The following is a 12268-nucleotide window of genomic DNA, read 5'->3' as shown; positions in this document are numbered from 1 at the left end:
GGGACCCTAAATCAAAAAAAACCACCACCTTTAGTTTTTGTTGCAAAAAACCGCCACTTTTGCGATCACAGTTTGCCAAAAACGCTGATCGTCGTTTGAGAGCAAACCTATCGCATGGGGCCCGCTGTCAGGTGCCATGTGGCCCGCGTCCCTCAGCTGCCATTGGACGACACTAGACAAACCGAGTAAATTGCAAAAAACCACCACATTTAGGGACCCTAAATCGAAAAAACACCGCCTTTCGTTTTTGTTGCAAAAAACGCTAGTTTTGCAAGCTCTGAACAACCGTCAATGATGGCAACCGTACCTCTCGACAACCGAATTTCAGCAACAACATGATCAATTCAACATGACCATTTTAGCAACAATATAAGAATTTCAGCAACGCCATGTCCATTTCAGCATGGTCATTTGAATAACATAAGAATTTCAACAACATAACAAAAAACATTTTGAACATTGATCATTCATTCATCATCACCAACTATTCATAATGTTCAACAACAACATAATAAGAGGTTCACCATCACCATGCACTCATCAGGTTCATGAGCAACAAAATAAGAGGTTCACTATCACCATGCACTCATCAGGTTCACGAGCAACAAAATAAGAGATTCACCAACCAATAAAGACCAACAACATGTCCAACACTAGTTAGTGGTTACCACTTGCTGTAAAGTAGTCCATGTACTTGAAGGTCTTCTTACTGATTCTTTTGTTTGAAACAGTTGAAGAACCAACCCCACTTGATGGATAATTATGTCTTGGAAGAGAAAAGGAAGACCTTGCATTCCCACAAGAATTTCCAGTGAGGTCATAGTTCTGCTTGTAGCCCTTGCTGTAGGAGATGGTCCAGCCCTTGGTGCAGCCTTTGCTGCAGGTGTTGGTGCAGCCCAAAAGTGGCGGTTTTTTGCAACAAAAACGAAAGGTGATGATTTTTTGATTTAGGGTCCCTAAATGTGGTGGCTTTTTGCAATTTACTCGGTTTGTCTAGCGCCGCCTAACGGCAGCTGACGAGCACGGGCCACGTGGCACCTAACAGCGGGCCCCGTGCGTCAAGTTTGTCCTCAAATGGCGTTGATTGTACGATGAGCGTTTTTGACAAACTGTCAGCGCAAAAGTTGCGGTTCTTTTACAACAAAAATAAAATATTGTGTTTTTTTTTAATTTAGGGTCCTTAAATGTGGTGGTTTTTTTGCAATTTACTCGTCTTTTTATAGTAGACTCGCTGCTGAAATCTCTCGTTTTGCCTTGTGCCAGGTTGTTTGTTCGGCTGCAATTCACGGAATACTAGACAGGCAGGATCATTATGGACTTCCTAAGCAAAAGGAAAACACTTGGTAAATCGCAAGATTGCCAAGTTCCTGTTATGTGGCAATGGGCAAACACATGTTTTGCCAAGTTCATGCCATGTGGCACTCGACAAACATATGTTTCCCCGAGTTTCTGAAATGTGACCTCGCAAAAAAAAAGAGTTTCTGCAATGTTACACTGGGCAAACACTTTTTTCTTTCCTTTTTCTACTCTCCTTTCTATTTCATTTCTTTTCTACATTATTCGTATGCATGTGCACTAGTCGACACGCCCCGTCGATGATAAGCACATCGATCAGGATATTAATGATTGGTAGCATGCTCTATATTAATTGTCGCTCCACACAAAACTGCCAATCGATCAGGATATCAATAGGAAAGACCGAAAGAGATCTTGGGGCCTCTCTAAACGCCCCACATTGGACATGGCCTTAGGGCCAATTCTTTTGAGTAGGTCTGTGAAAATAAGCCGCTATGAAAATAAGCCTCAAATAAGCTGTTGTAGAAATAAGTCCATGAAAATAAGCCATCCGGTTCTTTTCAGTTACGGTCATTCAGTTTATTTTCTCACATGTCACATGAATAGTCTGTAATACCCTTGAACTATAATTTGCGGGTGAACAACCAACACCGGAGCTAGCTCTATAGGGGATGTGCAGGCTAGACGAAGATGCAGGGGCAAGGCGAGCTTGCCGGAGGTCCTTCCTCCGGTGGCCTCACATGCCGAATCCCACCCGTGCCACCGCCTCGGAGCTCATCGATGTCCGCACGCCGGAGGATCGAGGGGGACGAACGACCAGGACCTAGGTGATGGCTGCTCCCGCTCAGGCTCACGGACAGCTACGACGCGACCTCGGTGCTCGACGACAAGCTGCTACTGGGCGCACGTCGTGGGCGCCGGAAGAGTGGGTCGCCGAAGGGGCCGGACCGGGCCACCAGCTCACGGGGAGGGAGCGGTGGCGCCCGCGGGGACGGAGGGGGCGTCGGCGGAGTGGGTCGCCCGCGGGGAGGGACTGGATCGGGCCAAGGGAGTGGCGGCGGGGCGAGGCGGCGGCGCGGGCGAACCCTAGGGAAGAGAGCAGAGAGACGAGGTGAGTGCGGGAGCGTGCTCGCGCGAGGTGGGTGCGGGGAAGCTGGCAGCAACGCGGCCCCGTTTTTTCCTCGGTGGCAATTTGGACGTAAATAACATCAAACAAGATGACCATTTGTGATACCCTTTTGATTCACTTGCGGGAAGCCGGTGCTGATCAACTTTTTTCCATTGCATATGACTAGGAGGTGCAAATAAGCTAAGGTAGCTTTTCTCAAACCAGTTATTTTCAGCTTCTGGCTTATTTTGACAATAAGCTGTAAAAAACTACTCCCTTTGTTCATTTTTATTAGACGTTTTAGACATTCAGACACTGCCTAAATTAGTGCAAAGCAAGTTGTCTGAAACGTCTTATAAAAACGAACGAAGGGAGTACAAAAGAACTGGCCCTTAGTCGCCTGCCTGGAGCCTCTGGCTTTAAGAAAGATTTAATTCTACTACCTCAGACGTCTGCATTTTATCCAATATGTAGATGCTGGTATGGACAAAAGAATGTACTCCTACAAACCAATAATAATATGACAGCATGAACACTTCAACTACAACTACTCAGGGCCAGGTCTGGCTATAAAGGGGAGACATATGCTAGATGTTTCGCAAGTTAGACAACCCTGAAATGCATGGTAGAAACGTCTCTTAACACCCACCGTGCCTCTGCCACACTCACAACATATACTTGCTCATGTTCCAGTCTCCTCACCTTTGAGCTTAGGCTTGGGAGCTAACAGAAATTTGCAAGACTGCTCCTCAAAGGCTGAGCCGGATGTTGCACTTTGTCAGCGAGCTGAACGGGAAAGAACTTTCAGTGGTCCATCAAGTAAGCATCTTCTCCACACAAATAAGAGTATAAACAAGATGGCATTTAGGATTTGCTAATTCCATGATATCATAACTACCATAAGGTACCAAGTTTAAGCTCCGGAAAAAAAAATCTACAATTGATGAGTTCTTTTTTCCGATTCCCCACAGGTGCGTGAAGTCATTCATCTGGTCCACCATGATCTTTTCAAGATAGGGCAAGCTGGCCTGGCATGAGTGTTGCACCAACTGGAGATACCTGAGTTCTCCAATCAACTATTTCCTATCCACGTAAATTTATGTCCTCCACAACAAGACCATGATGAATCTCTAGAGCATACAAATTTGGGAAAGAACTCTTGCAGACTTTTGCTTCCCTCGGATGATTACGGAAAGCTTCATTTTTTCCCCCATTTTCTTTAGGATATTTATTTTCCCTTTTCTCTGAGAGGTAACTCTAGAAAGTTTCTAGGCAGAAGGAAGTATGTTGAGGGCCACTTCTTTCAGTGACGGCATCTCCTCTTGTTCATGCAAACAGACAAAGCTGCCGCCTACTTTTCTCAGAACCTTCCAAGGGCCAGGGTAACACCTGCCGAACAGACAAGAATATTTTCGCTAAGTTATTCTATGTGAGGTTCATACTGATTACTGAATAGAGCATTGTGTTGATCGGACTACCATATCAAATTATCAATCAGAGGGCACTACCGAGTTATTACGTGCATACAGTACGGACGAGATGGCTGAATAAAAAAAAATCTATAATACACGTTAAGTAGGAATGCCTAAAAAATATATGCGTAGAAGGTCATGCAGCTAATAATAAGAGTTTTAGTGCTACAGGAATTGATACTTCAACGCAACAAGGATGTTAACAAATTAATGTCCAGAAGCATACAATATATTGTAATACAACTATGTTACAAATTATTCACGCAAACATATGGACCTATACATTATTCAAGGTAGATTTGGGGAGAAAGCAAACGTTAATACTCCCTCCGATCCATATTAATTGTCGCTGTTTTAGTACAACTTTACACTGAAATTGTACTAAAGCAGAGACAATTAATATGGATCGGAGGGAGTAACATGTTCGGGAAAAGAATGCAAACCTGAAAAGTACTCCCCCTTTGGATCCTTTAAAATTGTGAATATAGTAAACAGTCTCCAGTTTCGGAAGAAACGTCTTGGAAAGTTCACCCAGCTTTGGATAGAAAAAGGGCGGGTAATCTTCGCTTATGAAGGAAGTCAAATTTATAAAACCAGAATTACAATAATATTTTTCTACTACTCCGTTCAAGATAATCAATTGAACATGAACCCTTTATTTCTATACTGAAGGATACATCCACTTCTTATCCGATCTAGTTCTCCATTGAAGATAATCATTTTCCGTTCTGTATTAAGAACTGCTTCCTTGTAAAGCTCTTCAACCACAAGCATTTCTACAAAACACCATTGACATCTTACTATAGCAGCAAACCTTGACTTTGACTGAACAGTACAGTAAGAAGGGATAGCTCAAATTTCAAAAATCAGCAGAGGTCACCATTGACATTGAAATAGGGATAAGCCACAAGGAATATCTCGTCTTCAGGCCGCACACGGTCTGCCATTTTGACCTTCGTTGTAAAACCAAAATCTTCGAATAAGGATGGTTTTGTTAGGTAATCCAATTTCAATGAACACCCTTCAAAAGCTGACTGTCTTGCAAAAGTGACCTCTTTTGCCTCAGGGAAGAACTGAAACATGTTGAGACGGGAACAGTAATCAGTTGGTATCGGCCAAAGCATACCCATTGCATAAATTTGCTTTTTCTTTTACTGTAAAGCATAAGCTTGCTTGCTACTCCATTCATAAAATTAAATTGTAGGCATATATACTAATGAATAGAAGAATGTAAAGAAAGACATACAATTCTGGTCCTGGTAACTTTCTCTGCAGGTACAAAGCGATCGCAAAATTCTCTAATGAGAAGCATGCTTCCTGTCATCTCGATTCCACCTTCGCCATCGCCTGAACAGAAAAGAATTGGAGCTTTTTCGCCTTACAAATAACTTATAGTAAGTTAAGTATACAGAAAGCTCATCTATGTGGAACCTGGTACAGATTGTAGTCCTGCTGTAGGAAACTCTATTTCCTGTATTATATGATACATACAAAATCACTGGCAAAAAAGAAAAGAAAAGAAAAAAGTAAAACCAAGTATGTGATAAGAATGACGGTCCAGTCACTCACCAATAGCTGTTTTCCATCCTTAAAAGCTGATTCTGTAGCTTCTTTAGCCTGAGAAATCACTACAGGTATAGCCCATTAGTCGTAACATCATTCATGCATCTTCTTTCAGAAGAAACACCGTCATACAAGCTACCGTGAATGCACTACTTGCATTGTTCATCATCAAAGTAAGAACTTGATATGATCGCCCTCTCTGCCGCATAAGCATGTGAGAGAAGATGCTACCAGCAAGGTTAGCTCAAACTGTACCACCAATTTAGAATGTTCACGGATTCTATCTAGTCTATAGTATCCAGATACAGTATGGTGTCAAGTTGCTGGGCATGAAACTCCACACAACCATTCATATCTGTTACTCAATTTTTTTAACTCAAACTGTTGAGCAGGCCCCGACAGTAAAATGTATGAAAAGACGACATTTACAAAGAAGGGGGTGAGGTGAAAGTACAAAGAGAAGAGCAAAGAAACTCAGCCCTGGCTATCCAGCCAAGTGCTAAGATATGGTCTATCAATCTCCTTCATTCTGCAATAAAGAGGAGGTTCTTCTTAAAAAGGAAGGACCAGGAGCCTAGGCTAGGATTGACATTTTCAAAAATCTTGAAAATTGTTCTGTTTCCATGTTCCAGGCAGCAACAAGGCCTCCATCAAGAAAGGTTTAAAGAGGCTTTGGCAGAGGATAACAGGTTTTCCATCCCATCACATCACAACAAGGGAAGAGGTTAAGAGTTTCCCAACTATCCTTGATGAAGCTGCAGGTTCAGAGCAGATGATCCCTGTTCTCAAGGAGCCCTTCAATGCGAAGAATGCAGCTGACAACATCATCTAAGTGTAAATTCCTTCCTCAGAATATCCTTGGTGTTGAGGCGATCATTGAGAAGAAGACAGAAGAAAGCCATGACTTCAGAGGGGATTTGGAATTCCATATCCAGTTGGAGTGCATAAGGTCTTAGATGAAGCTGAAGGAAAGGTTGTAGATCTTTGTTGCCCAGAAAGAGGCTCCCAGCTGAAACTCCAAATACCAGCACCAGAGGGATTAGGACTGTGTCGAGTGACAATCTGCCTGACAACTGTCCGCAACAATAACTTTGCAGCACTATGAGACAGATCTAATAAATACTGTGTGGAATGTTTGATTTCCCACCTAACTGTGAAGGTAGCCCAATTGAATATGTAACATGCGTGACAAACTGACAATGCATAAACCCTTGCACTGCTTATCTAGGTAAGTTCAATAAGTAAAGTAGGCCACCGGAAATATTTTACAATAAAATGTCTCAGAAAAAAAATGACATAGCTAGTATACAGATATTTCACAACTGCCTGACAGACGACATTTGGCCATTTGAGGTGTGAGTTCATCTCAAGTACAGCTGCACACAATGAGATGCAGGGCCCATATATTAAAGCAAAGCGACTAATATAGATGTGTAAAACTGGCACCGCACCAAAGGCCCCAGAACATTGTAGGAATCCAGTTGTCAATAAACAAGTTTTCACCGGAATTACCTGCACTATGAGTTCTGTGTAATCGCTTGGGAAATCTGCACTGAAGACGTCGCGGGTGCTCTGGTCCCCAGTGACAGCGCAGACATTGAACCAAGTTCTTAAATTCCTCCTTGATATAGCGAAAATGCTCCCACCACCATCGCCACTGTTAATTGTAGGAAATCTCCAATTTGGAACCTTCACAAAATAAACAAAATGCATGAACAGAAAGCTCAAATTTAAAGGGAAAGAAACAGATGAAATAGATAGCTTGTTTGGGATAGTGTACTTGTTTATGTGGGGCAGATGGTTTGAAGGTAAACGGTGCGTTGGAGATTGAATAATTGGTTGCCATGGCCATTGAAGCGGGGTGGGTGGTTCAGACAGAGGGCCAGAGGGGTAGGGGGAGAGGGAGAGAGTATCAGTGTGTGGTAGTGGAGGGAAATTGCTATCGAAAGTACCAGTCTGTTTGGCAAGGCATTACTGTGTGGTCTCCAATTGCTGTGATGAGAAAAATATCTTGCCTGTCATGACAGCGACATCTAGTGTATATATATGCTGCTATTGGTTGACAAGATAATTCATAGACTTTTCTTATCTGGTTTATCCTAAAATATTGATAGTGGGCCAATGTAGCCTTGCTGAGAAACTCTGACTCTTGGCTGAGAAATGGATGTCTGAATGAAATTTAAAGGATACCACTAATGCAGAGTTGATGGCTCCAGTACCTCACTGTCTTGTTTTTAACTTCTTGATTACGATCTTGTAAGGGGTCATCACTAAAGAATTGAACAGGCTCCAACACCTCACTATCCTTTCAAGAACTTCTCATTTGGGTGTACCCCGGCCCCTGACAAAAAGGACAAATTTTGGACTTTGGAGCCATCAGGGCCATCAACTGATCTCACAGACTGCCAGAGTTCCATTTTTCATAACCTTATCATGTCGCCCCTTCTATCATGACAGAAAGGTTATCGACCTCCTGGCATGTCTGATCAATCAAAGGATGTGTGTTGTCATTGGATGAGAAGGAAACAACCTCCCCCTTCAGCTCAACCCAACTACACCCTGTCTCCTTCTTTAAGCCCTGCTCTTTCATGAATCCTCTAACATTGGCAGCACTTCTCCACATCTCTTTTGCAGCATATAAGTTTGACAAGAGTGTATACATTCCTCCATCAGAAGGTTGCGCCTGAAGAACATTCTTTGCAATGACTTCTCCAAGCTGAACATCTCCATGAGCATTACATGCGCTAAACAGTGTCTCCCATGCATTTACTTGAAGGTCAGATGGGATTTTTCTTGTGAATGCATAAGCTTGGTGTACAAAACCAGATCTTCCTAGGAGATCAACCATACAGGAGTAGTGATCAGATCTTGGAACCAAGTTCCAATCCTCTTGCATACTTCTAAAATAGCGGCAACCTTCATATAAATAGCCTTTGTGTGCACAAGAAGACAATACACTAAGAAATGTTGCATGGTCTGGACGAAACCCATCTTCAGTCATCTTGTCAAAGAGCTTCAGAGCTTCAGCAGCCATACCATGATAAGCATATGTCGCAATCATGGCATTCCATGTCACTGTATCTCGCTGCAACATCAGCTCGAAAACTTGGGAAGCTTCAGAAATTAGACCACACTTCGAGTACATAGATATCAATGAGCTCATGACCAAAGCGTCGCGCTCAAAGCCAGTTTTGACTGCACAGAGATGCACCATTTTTCCACATCCAAGTGCAACAAGAGAGGCGCAGATAGAAATAACAACGCTCAAAGTGGCTTGGTCCGGTCTGAGTCCTCCTCTGACCATTTCTGACAGCAAAGCTAGTGCTCCTTCATCTTTGTACCCAGAGATCAGTGTGTTCCACGAGGTCTCATCTTTCTGTGGCATTCTTCTAAACCAGGTATTTGCACTAGCCATGTCCCCTTGTTGAACATAGCCTTGCAAGATCGTGTTCCAAGATACGAGATCCCTATCTGGCATCTCAGCGAACAATCCCAAAGCATCATCCATCCTCTCACTCTGCACGAAACCACCGATCATTGTGTTCCAAGCAACAGCATCGCGATCCGGCATTTCCTGGAACACCTTCCATGAAGCATCAACATCGCCATTCTGCAAGTACCCACGCATAATGGCTGTCCGAGATACAGTGTCCTTCTGGGGCATCTCATCAAACAGCCTCTGCGCAACCTGCATCCTCCCAGCCCGCGCATAGCCTGTGATCATAACATTCCACGAGACAGGGTCCCGTCTCTGCATCCGGCCAAACAGCTCCTCGGCATCCTTCAAGCAACCAAGCGCGACGTAACCCGACAGCAACGCGTTGCAGACAGACGTCGACGGGGAAGGCGCGGTGTCAAAGAGCTCCCTCGCCTCGCGGACACGCCGCCTCCTGACGTAACCGGAGATCATGGTCAGCCACGAGACGTCGTCCCTCGCTGGCATCGCGTCGAACAGCTCGCGCGCCCGCTCGACCATCCCGTTGCGCGCGTAGCCCGACATCATCGCGTTCCAGGAGACCACGTTCCGGTCCGGCATCCGGTCGAAGAGCTCCCTGGCCTCGGCGACCCTCCCGCACCGCGCGTAGCCCGTCAGGAGCGCCGCCCAAGAGACCGGGTTCCTCGCGGGCATCGCGTCGAACGCCCTGCGCGCGTCCGCGAGCATCCGGTTCTGAACGAAGCCGGAGATCATGCAGTTCCACGTGAACACGTTCCGCTCCGGCATTTCGTCGAACAGACGGCGCGCGGCGGCCACCCTGCCGGCGCGGAGGTGGGCGCTGATGGCGGAGTTCCATTGGAAGATGTCGCCTCCGGAGGGCGACGGCGGGGCCAGGGCGCGGCCGCGGAAGAGGCGGAGGGGAGGACAGGCCCTGTGGGGTCCGCGGTGTGGCTGCAGAAGGTTCTGGAAAGTTCTTATCATGTTCAGAGGCGATTAGAGGGAGGAGAGCGCATAAACGTTTCTAAGGGAAGTGGTACGTAGCGGCGAACCATCAGCCGTCCGTTCACGAGGTTATTCGTGCGGAAGGAAGGCCGACACCCAATGCATAGGGAGACAAGCTGTGTGAGGGCATGTACAATGGTTGATAAGATACTTTTATTTTAAATCTTGCATGTACTCTCTCCGTACCTAAATATAAGTCTTTTAAGATATTTCACTAGGTGTCTACATACGAAGCAAAATGAATGAATCTATACTCTAAAGTATGTCTATATACATCCGTATGTAGTTCATTAGTTGAATCTCTAAAAAGACTTATATTTAGGAACGGAGGGAGTAATTTAGAGATGACAAAAAAATAAGTCTACAATGGATCATCTCTTAGCCTTATCTTCTATAATTAGTTATTCTTAAAAACATTGTGAGACATATTGTACTAAGAGATCACATCTTGTCTTCTCTTAAATAAGAGAAGGCAAAGCATTTTTCTCGAGTTCGCTCTCCTTCACCTCATCATTTATCCTATGTGGCACTCCTAAGATAGCACCATTGTACATGCCCTGAGAGAAACTTTTGTCACTCCCATACACTTCTTCTTTTAATTTTTTTGTTATTATATTTTTAGTAAATAAGCTAGATGATAATTTATGACCCGCCATTAAATGACGCGTGTGACGGCCTCCGATGAGGATCTCGACGAGGCATTACAGCGGCCGCCGGCAAGAGGTGATGCAAGCGGCGTGTGATACGTCCATTTTGCATCATGTTTTCATGTTGATATTTATCGCTTCTTTGGCTGTTATTTCACTTCACGGTACAATTCTTATATCTTTTCTCTCTTATTTTGCAAGGTTTACATGAAGAGGGAGAATACCGGCAACTGAAATTCTTGCCTGAAAGTGGAGCAAAGTTGAGATACATATTCTGCGCAACTCCAAACGCCGTAAAAATCAACGAGGATTTTTTCTGATTTATCAAACATACTGGGCCGAAGAAGTGCCAGAGGGGCACCACGGGGTGCCCACAAGCCTGCACGACGCGGCCACCCCCCCAGGTCGCGCCATGAGGGCTTGTGGGCAGCCCACTGGCCCACTTGCTCCCCTCTTTTGCTATATGGAGGGTTTCGTCCAGGAAAAAATCAAGGAGGAGCTTTTTCGTGGTTTCGCCGCCGTCACGAGGCGGAACTTGAGCAGAACCAATCTAGAGCTCCGGCATGACGATCCTGCCGGGGAAACTTCCCTCCCGGAGGAGGAAATCGTCGCCATCGTCATCACCAACACTCCTCTCATCGGAGGGGACTCGTCACCATCGACATCTTCATCAGCACCATCTCATCTCCAAACCCTAGTTCATCACTTGTAACCAATCTCCGTCTCGCGACTCCGATTGGTACTTGTAAGGTTGCTAGTAGTGTTGATTACTCTTTGTAGTTGATGCTAGTTGGATTACTTGGTGGAAGAGTTTATGTTCAGATCCTTGATGCTACTCATTACCTCTCTGGTCATGAATATGATTATGCTTTGTGAGTAGTTACTTTTGTTCCTGAGGGCATGGGATAAGTCACACTAATAGTAGTCATGTGAATTTGGTATTCGTTCGGTATTTTGATGTGTTGTATGTCGTTTTTCCTCTAGTGGTGTTATGTGAACGTCGACTAGATAACACTTCACCATTATTTGGGCCTAGAGGAAGGCATTGGGAAGTAATAAGTAGATGATGGGTTGCTAGAGTGACAGAAGCTTAAACCCTAGTTTATGTGTTGCTTCGTAAGGGGCTGATTTGGATCCACTAGTTTAATGCTATGGTTAGACTTTGTCTTAAATCTTCTTTCGTAGTTGTGGATGCTTGCGAGAGGGGTTAATCATAAGTGGGATGCTTGTCCAAGTAAGGGCAGTACCCAAGCGCCGGTCCACCCACATATCAAACTATCAAAGTAACGAACGCGAATCATATGAACATGATGAAACTAGCATGACAGAAATTCCCGTGTGTCCTCGGGAGCGGTTTTCCTCCTATAAGACTTTGTCCAGGCTTGTCCCTTGCTACAAAAGGGATTGGGCCACTTTGTTGCACTGTTGCTACTTTTGTTACTTGTTGCTTGCTACGAATCATCTCACCACACAATCACTTGTTACCGACAATTTCAGTGCTTGCAGATATTTCTTTGCTGAAAACCACTTGTCAGATCCTTCTGCTACTCGTTGGGTTCGACACTCTTACTTATTGAAAGGACTACGATTGATCCCCTATACTTGGGGGTCATCAGCGTGGCAGCGGCGGCTCGGTGTGGCGACTGCGGCCTTGCATGGCCGTGGTGACGCGGTGTGGTGGTGGCGGCCTGGCGTAGTGGCGGGCGACAATGGCGCCGTGATGCGTTGGCGGGGCTGTGGGGCA

The 12268-nt window shown here is 44.9% G+C and overlaps 1 protein-coding gene across 2 annotated transcripts; it reads right to left on the bottom strand.

Moving 5' to 3' along the window:
* Positions 1–3219: 3219 nt before the first annotated feature.
* LOC123402653 (pentatricopeptide repeat-containing protein At4g02750-like) lies at positions 3220–9930 on the bottom strand. Of its 2 annotated transcripts, XM_045096584.1 has the most exons (9): positions 7220–7594; positions 6952–7128; positions 5446–5493; positions 5308–5347; positions 5123–5223; positions 4757–4949; positions 4554–4652; positions 4320–4437; positions 3220–3793 (listed from the first exon to the last, which is right to left on the bottom strand). In XM_045096584.1, exons 1-9 carry the CDS (start codon positions 7289–7291, stop codon positions 3673–3675), a joined length of 969 nt encoding a protein of 322 aa, XP_044952519.1. In that variant the 5' UTR covers positions 7292–7594; the 3' UTR covers positions 3220–3672. The 2 variants fall into 2 exon arrangements, with proteins under 2 accessions (XP_044952519.1, XP_044952518.1); XM_045096583.1 differs by lacking the exons at positions 3220–3793; positions 4320–4437; positions 4554–4652; ... (3 more) ...; positions 5446–5493; positions 7220–7594 and adding an exon at positions 7659–9930 and having other exon boundaries at positions 7044–7128.
* Between the last annotated feature and the right edge of the window lie 2338 nt (positions 9931–12268).

The sequence above is a fragment of the Hordeum vulgare genome, chromosome 6H (assembly GCF_904849725.1).
Source record: "Hordeum vulgare subsp. vulgare chromosome 6H, MorexV3_pseudomolecules_assembly, whole genome shotgun sequence".
Lineage (NCBI taxonomy): Eukaryota > Viridiplantae > Streptophyta > Magnoliopsida > Poales > Poaceae > Hordeum > Hordeum vulgare.
Note: the sequence above shows the minus strand (reverse complement) of the source record. Positions and strands in the feature narration are given on the sequence as shown.